The sequence below is a fragment of the Aethalodelphis obliquidens genome, unplaced genomic scaffold (genome assembly GCF_003676395.1).
Source record: "Aethalodelphis obliquidens isolate GAN/ISIS:26980383/991018 unplaced genomic scaffold, ASM367639v1 scaffold77, whole genome shotgun sequence".
NCBI lineage: Eukaryota > Metazoa > Chordata > Mammalia > Artiodactyla > Delphinidae > Aethalodelphis > Aethalodelphis obliquidens.
Genome location: NW_020838021.1, coordinates 208251 through 231498, shown reverse-complemented (window position 1 = coordinate 231498; position 23248 = coordinate 208251). Strand labels below are relative to the sequence as shown.

Genomic DNA, 23248 nt, shown 5'->3' with positions numbered 1-23248 from the left:
AGAGGACAGAAAGGAAGAGGGGACACAAGAGAGGCCACTTCAGGGAAGGGTCAGGAGTTGGGGTGGCAAGGTTGCAGGGAAATAGGATGTGGCTGAAGAGGAGGCTAGACAGGAGGTTTGAGACCAGGTTGTGGAAGGCCCTGAATGCTGTGCTAAGAAATGTGGGCTTGATTCTGAAGACAGAGGAAAGCTATTGAAAGCTTTGGAGGAGGGAGGGGGTGACGTGATCGAACTGGTTCTTTAGAAGATGAATTGATTGTAGAATTAAGAGATTGGAGGCAGAGGGACCAGTTAAGAGGCTAGTGTAATATTCTGGTCGAGAGATGATGAGGGTCTGCATCAGGGCAGTGGTGAGAGGGGTAGAAGGAGAGGATGGAGATGGCATTATTAAGGCTTGACTCCTGATGGCATGTGGGTGGTGGGGGAGAGAAGGAGTTGAATGCTGAAATTTCCAGGCTAGGGGATAGTGGCGCTATTACCTAAGGTAGGAAACACGCTGGGTATGGGGGTGGGGAGCAGGTTTATGGTAACAGATAATGAGTTCGGTTTGAGACACTGAGTTTGAGGGGCTCGGTGGACATCCAATTAACAGCAAGTTGCTGCCAGCTGGAAATTCTGGTCTGGGTCTAAGGAGAGAGGTCAGGGCTAGAGATACAGATTTGGGAGTCATCAGCGCACAAAGGGGTGAGTTGAAACTGTGGGAGCTCTTGAGCTAAGCGAAAAGGAGGGGCAGGACACACACACACACACACACACAGAGGGAGGGGGTTTAGGGCAGAGGGAGGGGAGCGGAGGGGTTGGGGAGAGCCAGACTTGAGCTAGAGAGACAGGAAGAGGAGAGACAGAGGAAGACAGAAGGACAAGAGAGGGAGACTGAAGGCTGAGGCCCGAGGACTAAGAGTGGGAGGGGGGCAGCGGGGAGGGAGGAAGGGAAGGAGGAGGAAAGGGAGGAGAGAGTGGAGCCTGAGGGGAAATAAGAAAGGTGAGATAAAGGAGGGAAAGGACAGGGGCAGGAGGGGTGGGAACGGGAAGAACATTGGAGGAGAGGGGACCATGGCAGGGGAGGAGAGAGAAGAGAAGCAGAGGAGAGGGGAAGACAGAGAAATCTGGGAGAATAATAGGGGGAAGGGGAATGATGAGGAGAAATAGAGAGAAATGGGAGAGAGAGATTGAGAGAGGAGGGGGAAGGGAAAGAGACAGAGAGATGGGTGGGGTAGGAAGAGAAAGAGGGAGGGAAGGGGAAGGGGGATAGGAGAGGGTGGCAGAGGTAAGGAGAGACCGAGGGCCAGGTTTCTGGGGTGGCAGGAGAGAAGGGCCCCAGATAGGCCAGCAGGCACTGGGTCTGAAAAGCCAGGAAAGGGGCAAGTACAAAGGAAGGGGCAAAGGCAGCGGTATCCTATGCGACAGGGACAGGAGTAGGATGAGGACCAAGGAGAGAATGGGGGATGTGGCCCTGCTGTCCTCTCACTGACTCTCTCCCTTGTCTGCTCCCTCTGTGCCAGCCACGCTGGCCTCCTGGCTCTTTTCTGATCTTAGCAGGCACCTCGTGCCTTAAGGACCTTTGCAAGGTTGTTCCTTCTGCCTGGAATGCTCTTCCCCAGATATCCACATGGCTCGCCTCTTTGCTTCCTTCAGGATGTTTAAATGTCTCCTTCTCAGCAAAGCCTACTCGGTTCACGCACTTACACGTTGCAGCCCGTTCCACTCCCCACCCCCAACCATCGCCCTTGCCCCTTAGCCTGTGTTATACCACCTTCTAACATACTGTAACACAGACTCATTTAACGTGTTTATTGTCCATCTCGTCCCACTAGAATATAAGCTCCATGAAGGCAGAGATTTCTGGTCTTTTTTGTTAATTGTTAAATCCCCAGTACCTAGGACAGTGCCAGCACATAGTAGGTGGTCAATACGTATTTGTTGAATGAGTAAGTGATATTGTGTTGAATATGGACAATCTCTGAAAATTGTATAAAGGATAAATGAAACAAATTCCTGAGGTGACTGTATTTTACTGTGGTTTACTTCTTTGGAAAGTGGAGAACAGCATAAAATTCTGATCACTGTAGGGTTTTGTTCAGTTGAGCTTTGATGAATAAGGCTTTTAGCTAATAAGTTAATTCGAGTTTGAGGGTCTCAAGACAACCTCATTGGATAAACCTCTTTCTCTTGATGCCTCATTTTCTCTGGAAGGTGAATTGGCTGTGCAGTGGTTGTCAACAGCGAGAACCCGACATTGGCTGGTGAAGGGGGCGGTAGGTCGTGGGGATGACAGACCGATAGGAAGGGCCAAGGGCAGACATGTGCGGTTCTTGATGGAGCATTGTTTTCTGTTTGTTTGTGGTCAGAGCACAAGGAGTATGGCATCTGATCTGAAGGGCACTTTAAACCAGGTTAGGTATATGCATTATATCTATATAACTCCTAACTTGAAATTAGAATGAGTATTTTTGAAGGGCTTATAAAGAAAGCATGTGCTTCCTCTGGAGAGCTTAAATTGGTTATGTCACTCAAATACTTCAGTACTCATGGATTGGAGAGTTGACGAGAAAAAGATTCCCCAGTAGTCTTTCGATGCCCTGTTCATATATGGGAATGACCCCCTAATTGTAGTTGGTTAGGCTAAAAGTGTGTAGAACAATATACTGGCATCTCACTTGTCCGAAATAGATTGAATTTCCTCGAACACTCATGCATATCTGTCTTTCAGATAATTTAATCACTCTAGGTGATTAACAGCATCCTCGTCTCCATCCTGAAACCTATGGATTCCTGGAAAGCTGGTGCCCCCTCGTCCCCATTTGGACCTTAATTTTCCATAGCAGGCTGGCTTGTGAGAGACTGCTTTAACATTTTGGTGCTCTAATTACCTTTATTTATTTAAATGTTTCCGCATAAAAGGTGGTTAAAGCAGCTGTCCGTGTTACAAGTTTTGATTTTTGGGAGTTCTTTTTCCCCAGGGGGAGTGGCCACAGCAGGTCCTAGCTGGTGGTGAGTGGCTGTCATGATCTCTACAGCACCGCTCTACAGCGGCGTGCACAACTGGACCAGTTCTGACCGGATTCGCATGTGTGGCATCAACGAGGAGAGGTGAGAAGGCTGGGAAGGTGGCTGTTGCCGGCTTCCAGTGAGCGGTGCCTGCTCCCTAGCGAGGTAGCTGCAGCAGCGCCTGAGGGGGGACCCTGGGGAGGAGGCTGCTGGTTGTTTCTAATTTTCCTGAGATGGGCTGGGGCTGGGGCTGTGTGAGTGGCCTGCTCTGCCATGCCATCCCTGTTCAGATGAAAGTGAGGAGGCCAACAGATGACCTTTTGCCGACTAGTATTTGTCTGCTCATTAAGAACTGTCAGATTGTGGATTAAAGGGAAGCTTGGGCAATTGCAAGTTTTATTTGCTGCATCCATGTTCTGTGCTCAAGGATACGTGTAAGATATTTTTGGTCCTTGATCTAAGCCTGGAAGAAAGGCGATTTTGTCATTCAGCTTTATACTGGAAACTGTTAGTGGGTATTCTGGTGATCAGCACTTTCCTGCCTCACGAGGCTAATGATGATTCGCAGTGAGATCCTTATGAAGTATCAAAGGAGGATCAAACTGCTTAACGTAGTTTTCGTATGAAATTGAGAGTTGGTGATGCTTGCCTGATCTGCGTGTGTTTTCAGTTTTCTGTTCACCAAAATACTGGGTTGACCAGGCTGTTCCATTGCCTGATCATGCCCCATGTGAAGAGCACTCAAAATGGCCTTCAGATTCTACATTTGATTTTCATAACCCTTGGCCAAAGAGCTGTGTGTGATGGTTGCATTGCCTCTCCCATTTTTAGAGAAGGTATGACTCCCCCATGCTTGCTGGTTTCAATATATCGACTGTTGAAATCCAAATACATCAAGTCAGTCACCTAGAATACAGAACGATATGGCTTTTCCTGGGACTCAAGATCTGACATTTCCTTGGGGAAATCTTGGAAGTGTGTGCATGGGTGTGTGTGCATGTGGGAGAGTGTTGGTAATATTGAAGGGAAAAGGAATGGGCATCTTTGTGTGTATCTACTTTCTTCTGTTCTTAACTGGAGAAGTATGTACTTGTGTGAGGTTCAGGTTAGGAGAATAGACCTTTTTATTATTTTTTAAAAGCCATTAGCTCCTGATGGTTTAACGCTGTCTATACTGAGGAACAAGTTAGAGATGGACTTAAAAGGAATTTAATTTTAGAATATAAAAATCAAGATCAAGGAAAATAAGACAAAATTCTCAGATCTGCACGAGAAAGATATTTTCCTTTGCATATGACGTATGTCCTTAGATAATAACTAAGAGATGATCTGGGGAAGGCAGAGTGCTGGTATTGATTTGCGGGAGTATTCATTGACAGCTAGTTATAAGTAGTTGAGACTTTGATGTAGAGATCTGGACTAGAGCCTTCAAAAAATCAATGAACAAGTTACCTTAGTTTACTGTCTATTCTAAATCCCCTCTGAAAAAGGACCAGGAAGTGGGCCCGAACCTGATTTTCCCTCCTTATGGACCTTTCTTGGGACGTTAGATTACCAAATATGCCAAGTGGTTAAGATGACCTTTTTTAAGTGTTGTCACTCCTGATCTCATCTACCCGTTGCTGTCACCTTCCCGCTACAGCCCAGGCCATGCTATAGCTGATTTCTAAAATGTGATCTCACCTTATTTAAAAACCATCTTCCTTAGCCCTTGACCACCTGTAGAACTTTGACATTTTGGGTGTAAAGCTGCATCTGGGGGTTAACTCTTAAAGTTATGTTTGAGAAGCCTGCCTAGCACCATCAGATGTAGCTGAGGGCTGTAGAAACTGGGGACAGGGGCTTTATGCTGGCCTCAGGTGGCCGACTCTAGACAAGCCTCCAGCTAAATCCCTCTGCTTGCTTGCTGCTTCCTTTCTTGTACCCATTCATGCCTTCATTCACCAAACATTTATTAAACTCAATCAGAGCAAACCAGTAGTCATGGGATATTGGTGGTAAGTGCTGTTGAGTGGCGTGTACAGGTCCCGTGGGAGTCTAGAGGCCAGAATGAAAAACTTCCTGGGGGAATACAGGAGGGCTTCCCAGAGGCAGTGGCCTTTGTGCCGGGGCTTGGGGGATGAGTAGGTGTTTCAGGTGAGGGCTGGTATTTCTCACACGGTGTGTTTGGGGGAGACCTTGGCTGGAATGAAGGCAGTCTTGGGGTGCTATGGGAAGTCTGCAGGGACTGCGATCTAAGCGAGATGTGTGCCATGTAGTTAGGACCCAACAGGAAATGAAAAAGGTCTGGTTTGACAGTGGTGCTAGCCCTTAATAATTAGGAAAACAGCCCTGAAAGGTTATGGCTGTTTCTGGTTTAAGTTCAACAAAGCCTTGAGCATAACGGCCCAGGGTCATCTCTGTTGGGAAGAAAAGGTGGGATTGATTTTCAGACCTGACTGAAGACTGCTTTGACCCCTGCTCCCTTTTCCCCGCCACCCACGCCCTCCTAATCTTGCCCGGTTGACCCTCCTCTCCCCAGGCACCCCTGCCCTGCAAGCTGTCTCTGTCCCAGGCTCTTCTCTCAATGGAGCAATTTAACGTTTGCTTGGCTTTACACACCTCTCTCCTCAGAGGGTTTGAAACGTGGCCACAGGGCATTTTCCCAGAGCCTTGGGGGCTGGCACTCAGGTGTGGGTATGGCTGGAGTAGCCAGGACTGCTGTTGTCGCTGCCACCTCCAGAGTCTCTGGGCCGGTGGCTCTGCCGTTCTCTGGTGGCTGCCTTCGAAGGCAGGGTGTCTACTTTCAAGGTGACTTTATGCAGGGTGGGAGCCGAGCAAGGAGGGCCGAATATGCAGCTGAACTCCCCTTTGTATGGTCAGGACGGGGGAAATGGAAATAGTGTCTCCCCTCTGCGGTCCCTCATGTGGGGCTGGTGAAGGGGGTGGTTCCCTGCCGCTCCTTTTGCCTCGTCACCATCCTCCCCGCAAAACCATCCCTGGCCTGGCCTAAGGCTGGGTATTGGTCTTGCTTTTCTGGGCTCTCAGGGGTTGATGTCGAAGTGTGTTTGCCCTTTCCCTCAGGCTCCCCTTCCTCGGGACCCCTGACTGCATCTCCAGCCCTGCTCTCTTCTTATGATCATTTCTGTTTGTCACCAGCAGTCACTGCCAGCAGTGGAACCCTCCCACTTCTGCCAGCCTAGATGCCTTTTAAAGGGAACAAGCCTTTCCCCCCCGGTTAGTCCCTTCTGGAGCCCTGAAAAGATGGGGAGAGGCCCGCGGTGATCCCCTTGCCTTTTTTGCTTCTCTTGCCCCAGGTACAATTTTGGGGTCCATCAACAGTGCCCTGTTCCAGTGGGAGGGAAGGAGTTAGTTCTTGTGGGGGTTGGTTGTGGGCGCCCTGACTGCCCTTTGGTTAGGATGGCTGGTGAGGCAGCTGCTGGCTTCTTCCCTGGCTGTTGCAGAGCTCAGGGCGAGGCTCTGAAGAAGGGGGGCAAACCCCAAGGCAGTCTAGCTCCCCAGAGGTGCACAGAGCATTCCTGTGCTTTGCACCCTAGGAGCCACATCTCAGGGTTTCTTCTGGAGCTTTATTCTTGCACCTCAGCTTTCCACTTGGCCACTCACACCATGGCTCCTGCCCCACTGGTGTCTTCCCTAGGGCAGCAGTGGCACGTTCTTGCTATAACTCAAAATACCAAACTTCCAGGGGGTGTTTGTCTTCTCTTCAACTTCACCCTCCCAGTCTGACCTTTTTTTTTTTTTTTTTTGGTCAGGATATACCATTTTCTAAGATTCTTGCCCAAATTTTAGAGAAGACATTTTGAGGAGGTGAGGGTACAGTTGAGTTTTCCTCCTTTGGGAACCAGCTCTCTGGCCTTGAGCATTTCCCTCTGCAATATACCAACTTGAATTCGGGGTCTGTAGCCTTGAAGGCTTCCTTCCCTTTGCGATGGGAGAAAATGCAGTGGTGCTGGGAGGCCAAGCAGGGAGTGGGGGAGCTGGCAGGGGATAGGATGCAAGCAAGAGCAGAAAGGTAGGGAGGAGGGTGCTGGCTTGAGCTCTCTGGTGCCCTAGAGAAGGGGAAGAGATACCCTAGAGGGAAAGAAGTTGTGCCCTTGAAATGCCCCTTGATGCTCAGTGACCTGCCTCAGATGAGTATCATTATGTGCGCTAGTAAACGTGTACCTGCTCTAGGCAAGCTCGTCGGGTGACTAGGTGATGATTTGGATTTGGAACATGAAACACAATGGGGGTGGTTATTTGTTTTAGGAAAGGGTTACCCTTATGGTACCTGCAGCCAGCTTTCCTTGTAGACTTAAAATAAGATCATATTTACAAGAAAAGCAGTTTGCATGCCTTTTGGGATCTTCTGTGAATGACCTCTCCCCTTCTGGCAATGCTCAGTACCTCCTGGGCGGTCACCTTGATGGATAAGCTCTAGGGACAAGGCAAAGGTGCTGGGGTCCTCCACACTCCTGGTGAGAGCCCTAGGACACACAGCCCAAAGAGGGGAGTCTAGTCAGATCAGGCTCCTTTGCAGGAACTTGAAAAGCTGGGCACAGAGGCTCCGGTTTTCAGCCTGGACCTCCCCCACCCCTAGTTCCTTGTGATTTCCCCCAAGCCACCAAGGGAAGCGAGACAGGAGGATTTTATGGGAACCCAGGCAGGCAGGGGGCGTTCTGGGGAAGGTGGTGGTGGCCTGAAGACTAGGTCTCATGTCCCTTTTCTGGTTGTGTCTCCCATGCTAGAAGAGCACCTCTTTCTGATGAGGAGTCCACGACAGGTGACTGCCAGCACTTTGGATCTCAGGAGTTTTGTGTCAGCAGTTTTTCCAAGGTAAGGGGCCATGCAGAACCACATGCCACCTGCCAACGGGTGGAGCTGAACTGCTCAGGCAACGTGCCCAGCCTGCCATCCCAAGAAGGGGGCCAGGAAAGGACAGGGTGTTTCCCAGGAGTTGCTGTATGTGAGACAGAAATTGGCCAGCTTCTCTTTGCTTCTGCCTGGTTGGTCGAGTTGCAAAGAGGACCAGCAGTCACCTCTCCCGGGCCTCGGGACACTTGCACGATCTACAGAGAGCTCGCTAAGATGGGCACGCTGCTCTGTCGTTGCAGGTGGAGCTCACGGCAGTTGGAAGTGGCAGTAATGCCCGGGGGGCAGACCCAGATGGCAGTGCAACAGAAAAACTTGGGCACAAGTCAGAAGACAGGCCTGACGACGCCCAGCCGAAAATGGACTATGCTGGGAATGTGGCAGAGGCAGGGGGCCCCTTGGTGCCACTGAGCAGCCCGGGAGACGGGCTCAAGCTTCCCACTTCTGACGGCCCAGAGGCCAGCAACGGCACGGCAGACTGCTCCTGGACTCCCCTCAGCACCCAAATGAGCAAACAGGTGGACTGCTCGCCAGCTGGGGCGAAGGCTTTGGACTCTCGGCAGGGTGTCGGGGAGAAGAATACTTTCATTTTGGCAACTCTAGGAACTGGCGTCCCCGTGGAGGGCACCCTGCCTCTGGTTACCACTAACTTCAGTCCGCTGCCAGCCCCCATCTGCCCCCCGGCTCCCAGTTCAGCCTCTGTCCCCCCATCTGTTCCAGATCCATTCCAGGTCCCCCTCTCTGTCCCCGCCCCGGTGCCCCATTCTGGGCTCGTTCCCGTCCAGGTTGCCACTTCGGTTCCGGCCCCTTCCCCTCCCTTAGCACCAGTCCCGGCTCTGGCTCCGGCGCCACCGTCAGTGCCCACACTCATCTCCGATTCGAACTCTCTTTCGGTTTCGGCCTCAGTCTTGGTGCCCGTGCCAGCTTCTGCTCCCCCGTCGGGCCCCGTCCCCCTGTCGGCTCCAGCCCCTACCCCCATCTCAGTCCCAGTTTCAGCTCCTCCCTTGGCTCTGATCCAGGCTCCTGTGCCCCCTTCGGCTCCGACCCTGGTCCTCGCACCTGTCCCCACTCCAGTTCTGGCTCCGATGCCGTCGTCCACGCCTCCGGCAGCTCCCGCCCCTCCATCGGTGCCGATGCCCACCCCGACCCCGTCCTCTGGCCCGCCTTCTACCCCCACCCTCATCCCTGCCTTTGCTCCCACGCCGGTGCCTGCACCCACCCCAGCCCCAATCTTCACTCCAGCCCCCACGCCCATGCCGGCTGCCACGCCCACTGCCATTCCCACCTCTGCACCCATCCCGGCGTCCTTTAGTTTGAGTCGAGTGTGTTTTCCTGCAGCTCAGGCACCAGCTATGCAAAAAGTACCCCTGTCCTTTCAGCCAGGGACAGTGCTGACCCCGAGCCAGCCGCTGGTCTATATCCCGCCTCCAAGTTGTGGGCAGCCACTCAGCGTGGCCACACTGCCAACCACCCTGGGAGTCTCCTCCACCCTTACACTCCCTGTCCTGCCATCCTACCTGCAGGACAGGTGTCTCCCTGGGGTGCTGGCCTCCCCAGAGCTGCGGTCTTACCCATATGCATTTTCTGTGGCCCGGCCTCTGACTTCGGAGTCCAAGCTGGTCTCTCTGGAGGTGAACAGGCTCCCCTGCGCTTCCCCATCCAGCAGCACCAGCACCCAGCCTGCACCCGATGGGGTCCCCGGGCCTTTGGCAGATACTTCCCTCTCCACTGCTTCTGCCAAGGTGCTTCCACCACCACAGCCTCTGCTGCCAGCCCCCAGCGTGAGCTCAGCCCCACCGCATCCTGCCAAGATGCCAGGTGGCAACGAGCAACAAACAGAAGGGACTTCCGTCACTTTCTCTCCCCTCAAGTCACCTCCACAGCTGGAGCGAGAGATGGCCTCTCCGCCTGAGTGCAGCGAGATGCCCCTGGACCTCTCCTCCAAGTCCAACCGGCAGAAGCTCCCGTTGCCGAACCAGCGCAAGACGCCTCCCATGCCCGTGTTGACCCCCGTGCACACCAGCAGCAAGGCCCTCCTCTCCACGGTCCTGTCTAGGTCCCAGCGCACGACCCAGGCTGCCGGCAGCAATGTCACCTCATGCCTGGGCTCCACTTCCTCGCCCTTCGTCATCTTTCCTGAGATCGTGAGGAACGGGGACCCAAGCACCTGGGTGAAGAACTCCACTGCGCTGATCAGCACCATTCCCGGCACCTACGTGGGAGTGGCCAACCCAGTGCCTGCATCCCTCCTGCTGAACAAAGACCCCAACCTGGGCCTCAACCGAGACCCCCGTCATCTCCCCAAGCAGGAGCCCATCTCCATCATCGATCAAGGAGAGCCCAAGAGCACTGGTGCCCCCTGTGGCAAGAAGGGCAGCCAGGCTGGGACTGAGGGACAGCCAAGCACAGTGAAGCGTTACACCCCAGCCCGCATCGCCCCTGGGCTGCCGGGCTGCCAAACCAAGGAGCTCTCCCTCTGGAAGCCCACAGGGCCAGCAAATATTTACCCACGGTGTTCAGTCAACGGGAAACCCACCAGCACCCAGGTCCTGCCTGTTGGCTGGTCACCATACCACCAGGCGTCTCTGCTTTCTATCGGCATTTCCAGTGCCGGGCAGCTGACCCCCAGCCAGGGGGTGCCCATCAGGCCCACCAGCGTCGTTTCTGAGTTTTCTGGTGTGCCATCCCTTGGCCCTAGTGAGGCTGTGCATGGACTTCCCGAGGGGCAGCCACGGCCCGGGGGCCCCTTTGCTCCAGAGCAGGACACGGGCACCAAGAACAAAACTTGCCGGATTGCTGCCAAGCCTTACGAGGAACAAGTGAACCCTGTCCTCCTGACGCTCAGCCCTCAGACAGGGACCCTGGCACTGTCTGTGCAGCCTAGCAGTGGGGACCTGAGAGTGAATCAGGGGCCTGGGGAATCAGAGAGCCACCTCTGCCCCGACAGCACTCCTAAGCTGGAAGGCCCCCAGGGGGCTTGCGGCCTGAAGCTGGCAGGAGACACGAAGCCTAAGAACCAAGTGCTGGCCACCTATATGTCCCATGAGCTGGTCCTGGCCACCCCCCAGAACCTGCACAAGATGCCCGAGCTGCCTTTGCTACCTCATGACAGCCGCCCCAAGGAAATCATCTTGGACGTGGTCCCAAGCGGCAAGAGGGCCTCCAGCACAGACCTTGCACAGCTCGGAAGCCAGGTGGACCTGGGGCGGGTGAAAATGGAGAAGGTGGATGGTGATGTGGTCTTCAATTTAGCCACCTGCTTCCGGGCCGATGGCCTCCCAGCAGCTACCCAGAGGGGCCAAGCTGAAGTGCGGAGTAAGGCTGGGCAGGCTCGAGTGAAACAGGAAAGTGTAGGTGTCTTTCCTTGCAAGAACAAGTGGCAGCCAGACTCGGTGGTGACCGATGGGGTGACCGAACCTCTGCCGCCCAAGAAAATGAAGTGCGGCAAAGAGAAGGATGGAGAGGAGCAGCAGCCGCAAGCCAAGGTTGTGGTCCGCAGTTCCCTTGGACCCAAGGTGAGTGCTGGGCTGAGGTTGAGGGCCGGGCCGAGACCCCAGCGGTCTGCTTTGTCCTGCAGACGTCAACCTCGTGCAGCGTTCTTTAATTTTAATCTATCTATCTATCTATTTATTTATGGCTCCGTTGGGTCTTTGTTGCTGCGCATGGGCTTTCTCTAGTTGCGGTGAGCGAGGGCTACTCTTCGTTGCGGTGCGCAGGCTTCTCATTGCGTTGGCTTCTCTTGTTGCGGAGCATGGGCTCTAGGTGCGCGGGCTTCAGTAGTTGTGGCACGTGGGCTCAGTAGTTGTGGCTTGCGAGCTCTAGAGCGCAGGCTCAGTAGTTGTGGCACACGGGCTTAGTTGCTCCGCAGCATGTGGGATCTTCCCGGGCCAGGGATCGAACCCGTGTCCCCTGCACTGGCAGGCGGATTCTTAACCACTGTGCCATCAGGGAAGCCCTCGTGCAGTGTTCTTGAGTAGCTCTGTGAACTGAACTGATTGGAAGGCTTGTGTAAAGTGAATCATGACCCTTACCAAGTAACATTCTCCATATATGGTGTTTTAGCGTGGGGAGGGGTGGGCTTCTATTTTGTAGATGTGGGAAATGATTCGGTCCCTGAGGCTAGGAAAGCCATTGTCCCAGATGAGGTTGGAAAGTGGAAGAATACCATACGATATGGGGAGGGAAATCAATTAATAACAGGCCCTTCCTTGCATGGCCATTCTTCCTTTTCCTCTTCTAAGATAACTGCTGGCCTTGAGAGCTTAGGGTCCAGGGAGGCAAGGGGCCTTTGACAAGGTTGTTCTCTGCACCACCGGGGTAAGCCTGCTTAGAATTTGCTTGGAGTTTTGTGGGGCTCGAGCCAATTCAGCTTCTGGGCTTATCCACCAGTTTCCTTTCCCCCTAATGCTTGGGGTGGCAGCTGTGGGTTTCAGCCCATTGGGAATTTGATGTCCAAGGCAGATGGGCATCTAGGTCTGGGTTCTTAATAGGCTAAGGATGATGGCAGGGTTCTAGGCAAAAAGGTGGGCTAAGAGGACTTGGCCTGAATCCAGTGTTCCTCCAAAGAGGATCTGAAGGACACTAGTGATCAAGGAGATTCTTGAAGCAGTTGAGGATAGGTAGGGCTTATTCAAAATATGGAGCAATTTGAGGTTATGTTAACAGCCTTCAGATTGGATGTTGAATAGATTTCTAGCCAGAGCACTATGAATTTGTTTGTGGCAGAAGCTCTTAGTCCTTTTTGGACCATAGAGCACTTTGGGAAGCTGATGAGAGCTGTGAACCCTGTCCCCTGAAACATGACCTCAGAACTTTGCCCATAATTTCAAGGGGCTCACGGACCCAACCCACTCCCCAAAGCCCACCCATGGACTCCAGGTTAAGAACCCTGGGAGTAGAGTTTGGGTGGGTTTTTCTCAGTGACCCCATGACCACCTCAGTACGGCAGAGACATGCCAAGTAGGAACATAGGTCATTAAACAGTACAGCGTATGTCTAGCGTTTGCTCAGGTGACTGCAATCTGCTCTTGGTGGTAATAATAATAGTTCATGTCGTTATAGTTGTTACTGTTTGTTGAATTCCTACTACATACCAAGTGCTTTCTACGTATGTTATCTAACTTAATCCTTCAAATAACCCTATGAGGTGAACACTACACCCAATTCACAGATAAGAAAATGAGTAAGTTACCCAAAGTTACACCGCTACTAAATGACAGAAGTGGAACTCAAGCTCCAGTCTTATTGGCTCTGAAGTTCACGTTCTAAAACAACTATACCCCAATTTAAAAAAATTAAAAGAAAAAGAGAAAAATAAAGTTCATGTTCATCTTGAGCTATGCCACACTATCTTCCACTCTGCTTATGTATAGCTGTTTCACTGACCATTTAGCAAGTGTTTGTTGAGCGGCTACTATGTGCCAGTCCTTCCCAGGCAGTGGGAATACATCTTCAGGAGGACAGTACAGCATTTTGGTGAGGAGTATGCTTTCTGGAGCCAGGCACAGTGCCTGAGTTTGAATCCTGGTTCTACTTCTTCCTAGCTATGTGATATCAGTCAAGTTACTTCATCTGTCTCGCCCTCAGTTTCCTCATCTATACAATGAGACAGTGATAGTACCTACTCATAGGGCTGTGTAAAGACTAAATGAAATGATGATGTGAAATGTCCAGAATGGGCAAATTGACAGAGACAGAAAGTAGATTAGTAGTTGCCTAAGGCTGGCGGGGATGAGGAATTGGAGAGTGACGGCTTAATGGGTACAGGGTTTCTATTTGGGGTGATGAAAAAGTTCTAGAACTAGATAGTGATGATCCTTACACATTTCTGTGATTGTATTAAAAACAGTTGAATAATAAACGTAAATAAGTGTATGATATATCTCAGTAAGTTATATGTCAACAAAGCTATTGTTAAAAAAAGATAAAATGAAGTGATATGTGTAAATGCTTAGAACAGTGCCTGGCACATAGTAAGTGCTCGGGAAGTGTTAGTGGCTGCTGTTGATATCATTAGTATTACAAATAGGATAGACCCTCATGGAGCTTATGTCTTGCAGGCGACTCGCTGACAGGCAGGCACTGCCCCTTCCTATATTAGATGAACAGTTCACTGGGCCCACTGACAGATGCAGAGGGCAGAGAATAAAGTCACAGCGTCAGGAGCCTTGAAGCAGCCCTTGGCAGCCGCCTGTAATGATTTAGTAAATGTCCATTTTTCCAGAAAGCAAATAACTTAGATCTTTCTTTTCTTATGTTCCATTTTCCTGAGAAAGAAACCATTGATAAGCAAAACTAAAATCAGGGGTCACCTCTCCACAGTGCCGGAAGCCCAGTCTCCAGGGTATGGCCCCTTTCAGGGTATGGCCAAGAATCAGAATACTCTCCGTAGTGTATACAGCAGTAGGAGTATAATGTTATGTACATGAAACTTATATAATGTTATAAACCAATGTTACTGCAATAAAAAAATTAAATAAAAAAAATTTAAAAAAAGAATCAGTCTCCTGTCTCCTACACCACCTGCCCCAAGGCCGTGCGGAATCCTGAAGGACCTTCTGAGTCATCAGCAAAGAAAGTTCTGCTTCATCTGGTGCTGGTTGTCTTCTCATCTTTTGGAAAGTTCTTTGGAAAACCCTTCAAAACTCTGTTAACCAGAACATTCATCTTACATGGTCTCTTCATCACCGCAACTTTTTGCCTAAGTTGGAGTGTGCGATATATTTTTACTCTGAGTGTTGCCCTTGCAGAACATACAGACACAGATCCCTTCTAGATGTTCTGTTTTACTTGTTTTTGTCTCTCTTAGGAAGTAAAAGTTAATGATCTGTACTTGAAAGAGCCAGCTAAAAATGATATTCAGAAATAAATACGACATGTTCAAATTGACATGCACTGAACTTTATTCCGCCTGACTTGAGGTAGTTGTTCTGTGGCCATACCTGAAGGTCACACTTTAAGCAGCAGTTGCCCATCTTCCTCTTTCCTTCCCATTTCTTTCTTTCTCCTAACACTTTGGTTTATAGGAGCTGGCAGCAAGTAAAGGGAGAAACTGAATTTTCAGCTCAGCCCTCTGCTGAATAAGAAGCAGGAGTTCATGGGATAGCAGGAGTCCCTGGAATTTGATGGGGAATGGTGGCTCTATGGAGACATATTCCCCCCGCCCCCACGCCGGAAAAATGTTGCGTCAGTAAGACATCTGCCATCCCCTTAGCTGGAGCTGGACCGTGATAACCTTTTAGAATGTGGCGTGCGGGTCTGCTTAGGGGGAAAACAACTCTTCCTTTCTTCCTAGGGCCCGCTGTCATTGTTAAAATGTTTTGCTTACTCTGCACTCCTTGGATACTACAATACTAGAAATCCCTACCTTGCCCTATTTCTTGTTGGGTGGCGTGGAGAGATCTCAAAGCTTGTGAGGATGTGTGACTGCTAGGCTCAAGAGTGTCCTTGCAATGTGTAAGCACAACCATTGTGCCTACCGCATGCGCTGGGCAGTAGGTATGAGTGGGGATGACCAAAACCAGTGGAGGACACAAGTGAGGGAGAAGAGGAGTGAGAGCTGAGGTGAAGAGGCCTGGGATGGGCGCCAGGAGCCCTGGGTCTTAGTCCTAGCTCAGCCATTTTCTCACTGCAGGCACAGAGCAGCTAACTTGCAGGTTTGCCTGGTCCCGGACGGCCCCTGAGCAAGTGGACGCCTTGGGCTGTGTTGCCCTGGACAAATCATTTAACCTCTTATCTTGGAGGCTCAGTTTCCTCGTCTGTTCAAGGGTGTGATATTAGGTTTTCCTCTCTGGGTTGTTGGGAAGAACAAATCGAATATTAGAGAGAGTGTTTGGAAAAGGTGAAAGGGCCTCAGAGTGTAAAGGGTCATTATTGAAAATGCCTGGGCCTTTTCGGTGTCTTTCCTAAGTACGGGGAGATTGGAATTGCTGCCGTGGTAGACTTTTCTTCTTGCCTTAGTTGAATCTTTTTTCTGGTATTAATCTACATGTGCAAATAGATAATTTTTCTTGAGTTGGCCCATATGAGAATTAGTTTCAGTTGTTGGTGTCAGTACTATTCACAGTGAAGTTATTTGAACAATGTAGTCATCCAACTTGCAGAAGAGGCATTTTTGTTTTCTGTCCATCTCTCTATTGCTGTTCGGATATAGAGAGTATGGGGCCTGACTTTGCACCTTTTCAAATGACTTTGGGTGTTTATTCGGCTTGTGAATGCAGACTCTGTGGACGTGTTTCAAATGATGGGGTATGGATGTCTGTGGGGATTAGCTAGGGCACTGGATTCAGTCCAAAAAGCCTCTGTAGCCCACTGTGGAAGGCAGCAGGGCAGCCCCTTCCCCCAGCCTCCACGTGGGAAGCTCGTGTCCGTGTGTCAGTATCAGGGCACAGGGCTCAACATTAAGAGAGCTTTCTTAAGAGGTGAAACTGACCTCAGACCTGACTCTCTCCACCTCTCCACAGTGCCGGAAGCCACCTAGTGACCCCCAGGAACCCACCAAGAAAAGCCCCAGGGGGGCTTCAGATTCAGGAAAAGAGCACAATGGAGTCAGGGTAAAGCACAAGCACCGGAAGCCAACAAAGCCGGAGTCCCAGTCTCCAGGAAAACGAGCCGATGGCCACGAGGAAGGTAGGCCCCGCGGGTCCTGGCCCTCTTGATGGGCTGCAGAGGGATCCCTATGGTGTGTGGGGGGGAGGGGCTCTGCAACTGACCAGGAAAGTGAGACTTCCTCACTGTGGGAGAAAGATATAATTTGAAAAAAATATTTATTTATTTATTTGTTTGGCTGTGCCGGGTCTTAGTTGCGGCACATGGGATCTTCGTGCGGCGTGCGGGATCTAGTTCCCTGACCAGGGATTGAACCCGGGCCCCCTGCATTGGAAGCATGGAGTCTTAGCCACTGCACCAGCAGGGAAGTCCCAGGAGGAAGATATAATTGACACCTCTGAAATCTAAGCGGAGGGAGAAGGGAGACAGGAGTGGGGGCTTAATGCTGCTCACCCTGGTTGCTAGAATAAGGCACACTCTGAAGTGGTGCTTTTCAGATAGACAAGAGTCAGTCCTACAGCAGAGTAGCCAACCTATTACCCTGAAGTGGGTCTAGGCTCAGGGAAGAAATGGGTTTAATGAGGATTAAGACCAAATGGGGGTTATTTACACTGTTTTGTCTACCTTTGGTATATTTGGAAACTCCCATTATAAAAGTTAAAAATTAATAGCTAGCTAGCTAGAAGGGTTGGAGGAGTCCTAAACCCTTATTATTTAGGGACACACAGGATGTTTGGGTTGGGGAGGTGTGTACGTAACCCGTATGCTCTGCCACTAATAGTTCCTTGGCGCCCTCAGCAGAGAGAAGCCCGCGTATTCCTGCCCATAGTAGCCGGTGTTCGTAGCCTTGCCTGTCTGATGTGACCTGCCTCTCTCTAGTCTGTTCCTATATAGCAGTTTTCCGCCGTCCGCCGTTCCCTGCTCCCATCTTCCTGCCTTGCTCAATCCTCTGCGATTCATGGAGGTTACCCTTCTCTGGGACCTGCTCCAGCTCAGTTATAACGCTGTGGAGGCGCAGCAGCCTCACAGTCGTCCAGACAACCGGGCCTTCCACTTTGTGGCGTGCCGGCGAATCGATGCCGTGCACTGCCTTTTTTGGTGTCAGCAAAAATGACCCAACTCCCAGTTTTCAAAAACCACCGGGAAAAGCTCCTTCTCTAAAAGAGATACGTAGGTGATAGCAGCATAAGGGAAATTAATAAATGTAATGCAGGGAGAACACAAACCCTCCCTTGAGTTCTCCATTTGAGCCTCTCGGGTTGGGAGGGTGGGGGAGGCTTTCCCGTCCTGAGACTCTGATTGTGATATCTCTGCCTTCTGCTCTCAAACCACACACCACTCCAGGTTCCTTGGAGAAGAAGGCAAAGAGCAGTTTCCGCGACTTCATCCCCGTGGTCCTGAGCACCCGGACGCGCAGTCAGTCTGGTGAGTGAGTCTGAGGCTGAGGCCCACCTTGGCACTCCTCTGCAGAGAGGTAGAAGTCTGGTCGAGTGACCTTGCCATTGGCCCAGGTGGAGAGTTGGGAATTTGATTCACCGTGCCAAGATGCCCAGCTCCTTGCAGAGACAAGAGAGCCCAGGGTAGGAGCTGGGTCGTTGCCCACGATTTTAGGATGATTTACTTAGCATTTCGTAACAGGGATTTGACATCTCTTGTTGGCAGCCAGTGGTGGAAAGAGGAAAGGCCTGTGCCACTCAGGAAAACTGATTCTACTCCAGGCTTTGGCATCTCGTGATTTTGGGGGCCAGTCTCTGGCACAAACATTTAACCTTTGGGCCTCTGTCCTCTTGCCCTGTGTGCCAGGTATCCAAATTGGAAATGGTCACTGAGTCGTCAGGGCCAGCAGAATCACCTCTGGTCCCCTGAACTTGTATTGGTCAACCCCCAGGGTCTAAAAAAGGATAGCCCTTTCTAGCTACTACTGTTGCCTGCTAGCCTCCAAGTTGGTACTTAGTGCTAGAAATGGTTGCCCCGGTTCACCCAGATTTCCATGCAACGTGGGTGGAATGGGGAAGCAGGGCACAGTGTAAACTCAGTTATCTGACATTCTATTAACGGGCACCTCAGCACGTGGAGAGCGCGGTGGTAATTGGGGCTCGTAATGACAGCCTGGAGGCCTCGAAAAATCCTGAAGTGTCCTCTGAATCATCAAAGAGCGATTACATTACAGCCGTTCCCATTTCAGTGTTAAACACATTGTAGTGTATTTGATTCTTTGGAAATTGGTGATCCCTGTGTGATCTCTATGGTGATTCGTGTTAACCAGAATATTAGATTAACTAGAACACTTCGTTCCCTGCCTAGTCTGTATAATGGAAAGTTTCCTGGATATTTGCTGTCTTTAAGCAGTCTGACTGACTGACTTGAAGCTTTGGTCAAGAGCCACTGCCACCCTGTTGGCCTCGAACCTTCTCTTTGTTTTTTGGCTGCACCGCTAGGCTTGTGGAATCTTAGTTCCCCAACCAGGGGTTGAACCTGCGCCCTTGGCGGTGAAAGCGCGGAGTCCTAACCACTGGACCACCAGGGAATTCCCTCGAACCATTTCTTTCTTCTGCTGACCTCGCTTGGGTTTGGGGATTGTCGAGTTAATAGCCGGGCCTCGGGAGAAAGATGGTGGTATCTCAGAGCTGCTTCTGAGAAAGATGTCAGATCTCCTGGATCACTAAACCGGGCCAATTTAGGACTGTGTTTGTTGTTAGCAGAATTGAAGGCAGGCGTGGGGAGGAAAATGGCCTCTTGGCCGGGTGGCAGAGGAGGGTAGGAAAGGTCCCCTCATCCTGGGGTGGTGAGGAGAGGAGGGGGAAGTGCCTGCCCAACGGTGAGGAACAGCTGCAGTGGGGCAGGGGGTGGAGCTGGGGAGAAAGCTCCACCCCTGGACTCTTGGCTGCTCAGTAGGAGGTGGGGTCAATGACGGGAAGAGGGCGTGGCTGAGGAGCATTTGGGCGGGACTAACGCAGGCTGTGTCACAGGAAAGGGGCTCCTTCTTGCTTCACTCTTCCTGAGACTCTTTGGTGACAACTCTGCTTGCCCAGGGTGGCTCTGTCAGCAAGATTGGGGGGTCACATAGTGAGCACGGGCGGGAGCGCCATGTCAGTCTGCCCTCCCCCACCCTCTACTAAACCCTGTGGCCCTTTCCTGCCCGTCAGACAAGTCTTGGCACCTTATAAGCACTAAGTAAGAGTTTGTGGAATGAATGAAAGTGGCAGGGCAGCGTGGATGAGGAAGGGTGTGTGGTTTGGATACTTGATAGCTGTGTAATATATTGGACTCTGTAAAGCGCTTAAGGGTGAATTATCTCATTTGAGCCTCAGAACAGTCCTGTGAGGTCAGTAAGGCAGAGAACAGTATTCTCATTTTATAGACGAGGAGACAGAAGTGAAGGAACTTTCTGAGAGCATACAGCCAATAACTGGCAGAGCCTGAACTCGAACCCAGACCTTCAAACTCCTAATCCAGGGCACTTGCTTCGACACCGTACTCTTGGTCCTTTGAAGAGGTACCTGACCGTCCTCTGTACATCCCGTCCACAGGAAGCATCTGTAGCTCCTTTGCTGGCATGGCAGACAGTGACATGGGAAGCCAGGAAGTCTTCCCCACCGAGGAGGAAGAGGAGGTGACCCCCACCCCGGCCAAGCGTCGAAAGGTGAGAAAGACCCAACGGGACACCCAGTACCGCAGCCACCATGCCCAGGACAAGACCCTGCTGAGCCAGGGCCGCAGGCACCTGTGGCGAGCCCGAGAGATGCCCTGGAGGACAGAGGCTGCCCGGCAGATGTGGGACACCAACGAGGAGGAGGAGGAAGACGAGGAGGAGGGCCTGGTGAAGAGGAAGAAACGGAGACGGCAGAAGAGCCGAAAATACCAGACTGGGGAGTACCTGACTGAACAAGAAGAAGAGCAGCGGCGGAAAGGGAGAGCAGGTAAGGCCGGCCGGGGGCTGCTGCCCCAGGGAGCTGCTGCCCCCCGTCCCCAAACCACAGTGACTCTGGCTTCTGGGGACCCTCGGGCATCTTGGGTGTTCCCACCTCTGCCTCCTCTACGCCAGCCAAAGGCCTCTGCACCCAGAGAAACATGGTGCTATGAGCTCCAGCTGCCAGAGGGGGTCACTCAACTCCAGTCCCGAGGTCTTGGCTTGGGGTTGAGATTGAATGACATTGGACTGACCTACAGGTGAGCTGAGGACATGTAGCCCCGAGCTCTCCAATTTTTTATAAAAGTCTGGACCTGTGGGCAAGGCCACAGTGACGTCCTTGGTGTGGGACAACTCAATACCAGGGAGTTCTCTGGTTGGCTTGAGGGAGTCGGGTCTTTTGGGAGGTTGGGTTTTCTCTCCTAGAATCCTGGCTTCAAGAAGAAAGAGGGTATTGGCTGCCTTTCCTGGGATGCCTCCAGCCCCTAAACTAAAAAGAAGCACAATGGTTTCCTCAACCCAACAGAAGAACTTCAAGTAGAAGCGGGCACAACTTGGCTTTCTTAGTTAAAGCCACAAAGGTCATTAGGAGGCAGAGTGAAGCTTTCAGATGACATCATTTTTGTTGGACCTGCAGGCATCATTTTTGTTGGAAAAGCAGGCAGCCCAAGGAGAAAACACCAGGCTTTGTTTGGCCACGTTAGACGCTATAATATGTAATCATGGAGGCACAGACCATCACCAAGGCTAATATCAGTTTGTTGGGCTAAGCGCTCTTTGGGCCCATTCCTACAGTGGATTTCTAGATGAGCAAAAAGCACGTCTCTGGGTTCAATGAGAACACCTCTGTCTCTCACTCTCTTTCTCTGACCTCTGCCCCTGAAACAACAATTGATTGGCTCCTATAATGTATTCATCCTGAGCTGCCGGTAAATATCTGCGGTCTCCATATTAGTGAAAACTGAATAACCACATGTGAGTGGGTAGTAGATTCTGGGTTTGCTATAATGCAAAGAAGGCTAAGCCTCATTTCCAGCTGTGTTTAAGTAGAGATATACACAATACCTATTCCCGCACTTAAGAGAGTGATCGAGCCAATTTTCATCAACCGTGTGAGAGCGTGGAGATGATTTTCCCAGTTCTCTGCCACAGCCATATGGATTGGTCAGGAGTGAGTTGTCAAGCAGTTGGCCTCAGCCACTTGTGTTAGGATGAAGAGGAGCTTTTGTACCACCCAGTCTTCTCTAATGAGATCTGGTTTCCTAGAAGCTTGGAAGCTTCTTATGGAACTTACCGGCTTTTGGAACCAGAAGGACCTTCGAGATTACCTGGCCCAGTTTTCCACTCAATGCGGAGATCTCCACAGCACTCTTGACAGGTAGCCTCAACCACCTCCAGGAGTATGGGAACGCCACTCAGCAAGGCATCCTGCTTGTCGTGGAGGCAGCTCCGGCTGTTGGAAAGTAGATCATTCTCCCTCCATGTGTGTCTACGGGTTTTGAGTTGAGTTTGTTGGCTTTGGCCTGTGGTCTGGTCACCTTCCTCTAGATCTGATGGTGACTCTTCATGAAGGAATTGCCTGGCAAACATCTCTTTTCTCCGAAAGCTCTGATCCCTCCTATTGCTACCCTCTTTCAGGTTGACATCAGAGAGTCAGGCAGAGACCAGACTAAACAGGTCACTTTACTCCTGTCTGGGCCTCATGATCTTTCCTTTCGTCCTTGGCTTGGGTCTCTCTCTTCTTGATTTGCGGAGGGGATAGGAAGAGCAATACACCTGCTACCTTCACCCTCTGTTCCTTTCTGTGCTACTGTGAGGCTGCTCCACCACAGTTGAATAAACTCCACAGCCTGCCCTGCCCTGAGTACACAGGGAAGGGGCTGCTGCTTTTCCTGTGGCGTTGAATGCTGTAATATGGCTTCCCTGTGTTTCCTGAGGTCCTCACAAGGCACGGTTCTGTTCCTTCCTCTTTTGCCTCAGCCCAAACTTGTTGCATCAAAAGGCCTGGTTGAGAACGTGCTGGCTGGAAGTGCCATTAGAAGCCATCCAACACAGCAGTTCTTAGACAGACGTGGGGACCCACTAGTGGGTTGGAGCTAGTTGGGAGGAAGGGGTGGTACGGCAGCTGGCCTTCTAAGAGCTGTGCATAACCTGCAGACAGTTCCTCATGCTGTAATGATGGTTCCTACATCCGGATCTGCCCTTGGCAATTTCACACGTAAGAGCGCGTGCAAAGGTCAGGGGAGGCGAGTTGAGAACGCTTGGATCTTGCTCAACCCCTTTGTTTCACAACCTGGAGAAACTGAGGCTGAAGTCACTCACTTCACAGACATACTGATCTTTTGCCGTGTACTAGGCATGGTGGCCAGGCCTGTGGGGGAGATAAAGAACACACGGGCATGGCCCTACCTAAAGAGCTTACACTTAAATAATACGATAATGATACCTTACTCTTTATAACACTTTATAAGGGGTTATGTGGGTTTTATGCTCCCCATTTTCCAGACATGGAAACTGAGGCTCAGGGAGATTATGACCTGCCCTCAGCAGTCACACAGCTAGTGGCCAAGTCATGTAACAGTAATGCTAAGAGATAAGGATAAACTCAATCTGTCCCCCTACCTCTGGAGTTCAGGACTGACCCTGTGGGATGAGGCTCTTGGTAATGGAGTTCCCAGCAGGCCTTTTTGAAGCTGGAATGTGCTCTGTTCAGTGAGCTATGGCTAGAATTAGAGATGTTGCCCAGTGTGTCCCAGTGACTTGATTTCCAGCCATGGAGGGCAGCAGGTTTCTGTGATTGCCCACCAGTTAAGTCGGCCCATGGCAGCTTCTGGTTTCAGGGAGTTTCTGTGACTTTGATCTTTGTGTGCTTGGAGAGAGACCAACAGGGCAGTCAGGCGGGTAGAGCTGAGGCTACGAAGGAAGCCTTCTACCATTTACTCCCCACCCCAG

General features: G+C 51.2%; 1 protein-coding gene across 5 annotated transcripts in view; it reads left to right on the top strand.

Annotated features, from left to right (window-relative positions):
* The window catches only part of BCORL1 (BCL6 corepressor like 1), a 60912-nt gene that overhangs the window by 16735 nt on the left and 20929 nt on the right, over positions 1-23248 (top strand). For 4 of the 5 annotated variants that reach the window (XM_027092303.1, XM_027092302.1, XM_027092304.1 and 1 more), the window contains 6 exons: positions 2961-3090; positions 7716-7803; positions 8082-11354; positions 16302-16467; positions 17731-17811; positions 19917-20306. In XM_027092303.1, the coding sequence (XP_026948104.1) occupies positions 3005-3090; positions 7716-7803; positions 8082-11354; positions 16302-16467; positions 17731-17811; positions 19917-20306 (4084 nt within the window). In that variant the 5' untranslated portion in view covers positions 2961-3004. The remainder of the gene's footprint in view (positions 1-2960; positions 3091-7715; positions 7804-8081; positions 11355-16301; positions 16468-17730; positions 17812-19916; positions 20307-23248) is intronic. The other variant, XM_027092307.1, reaches the window with a different exon arrangement.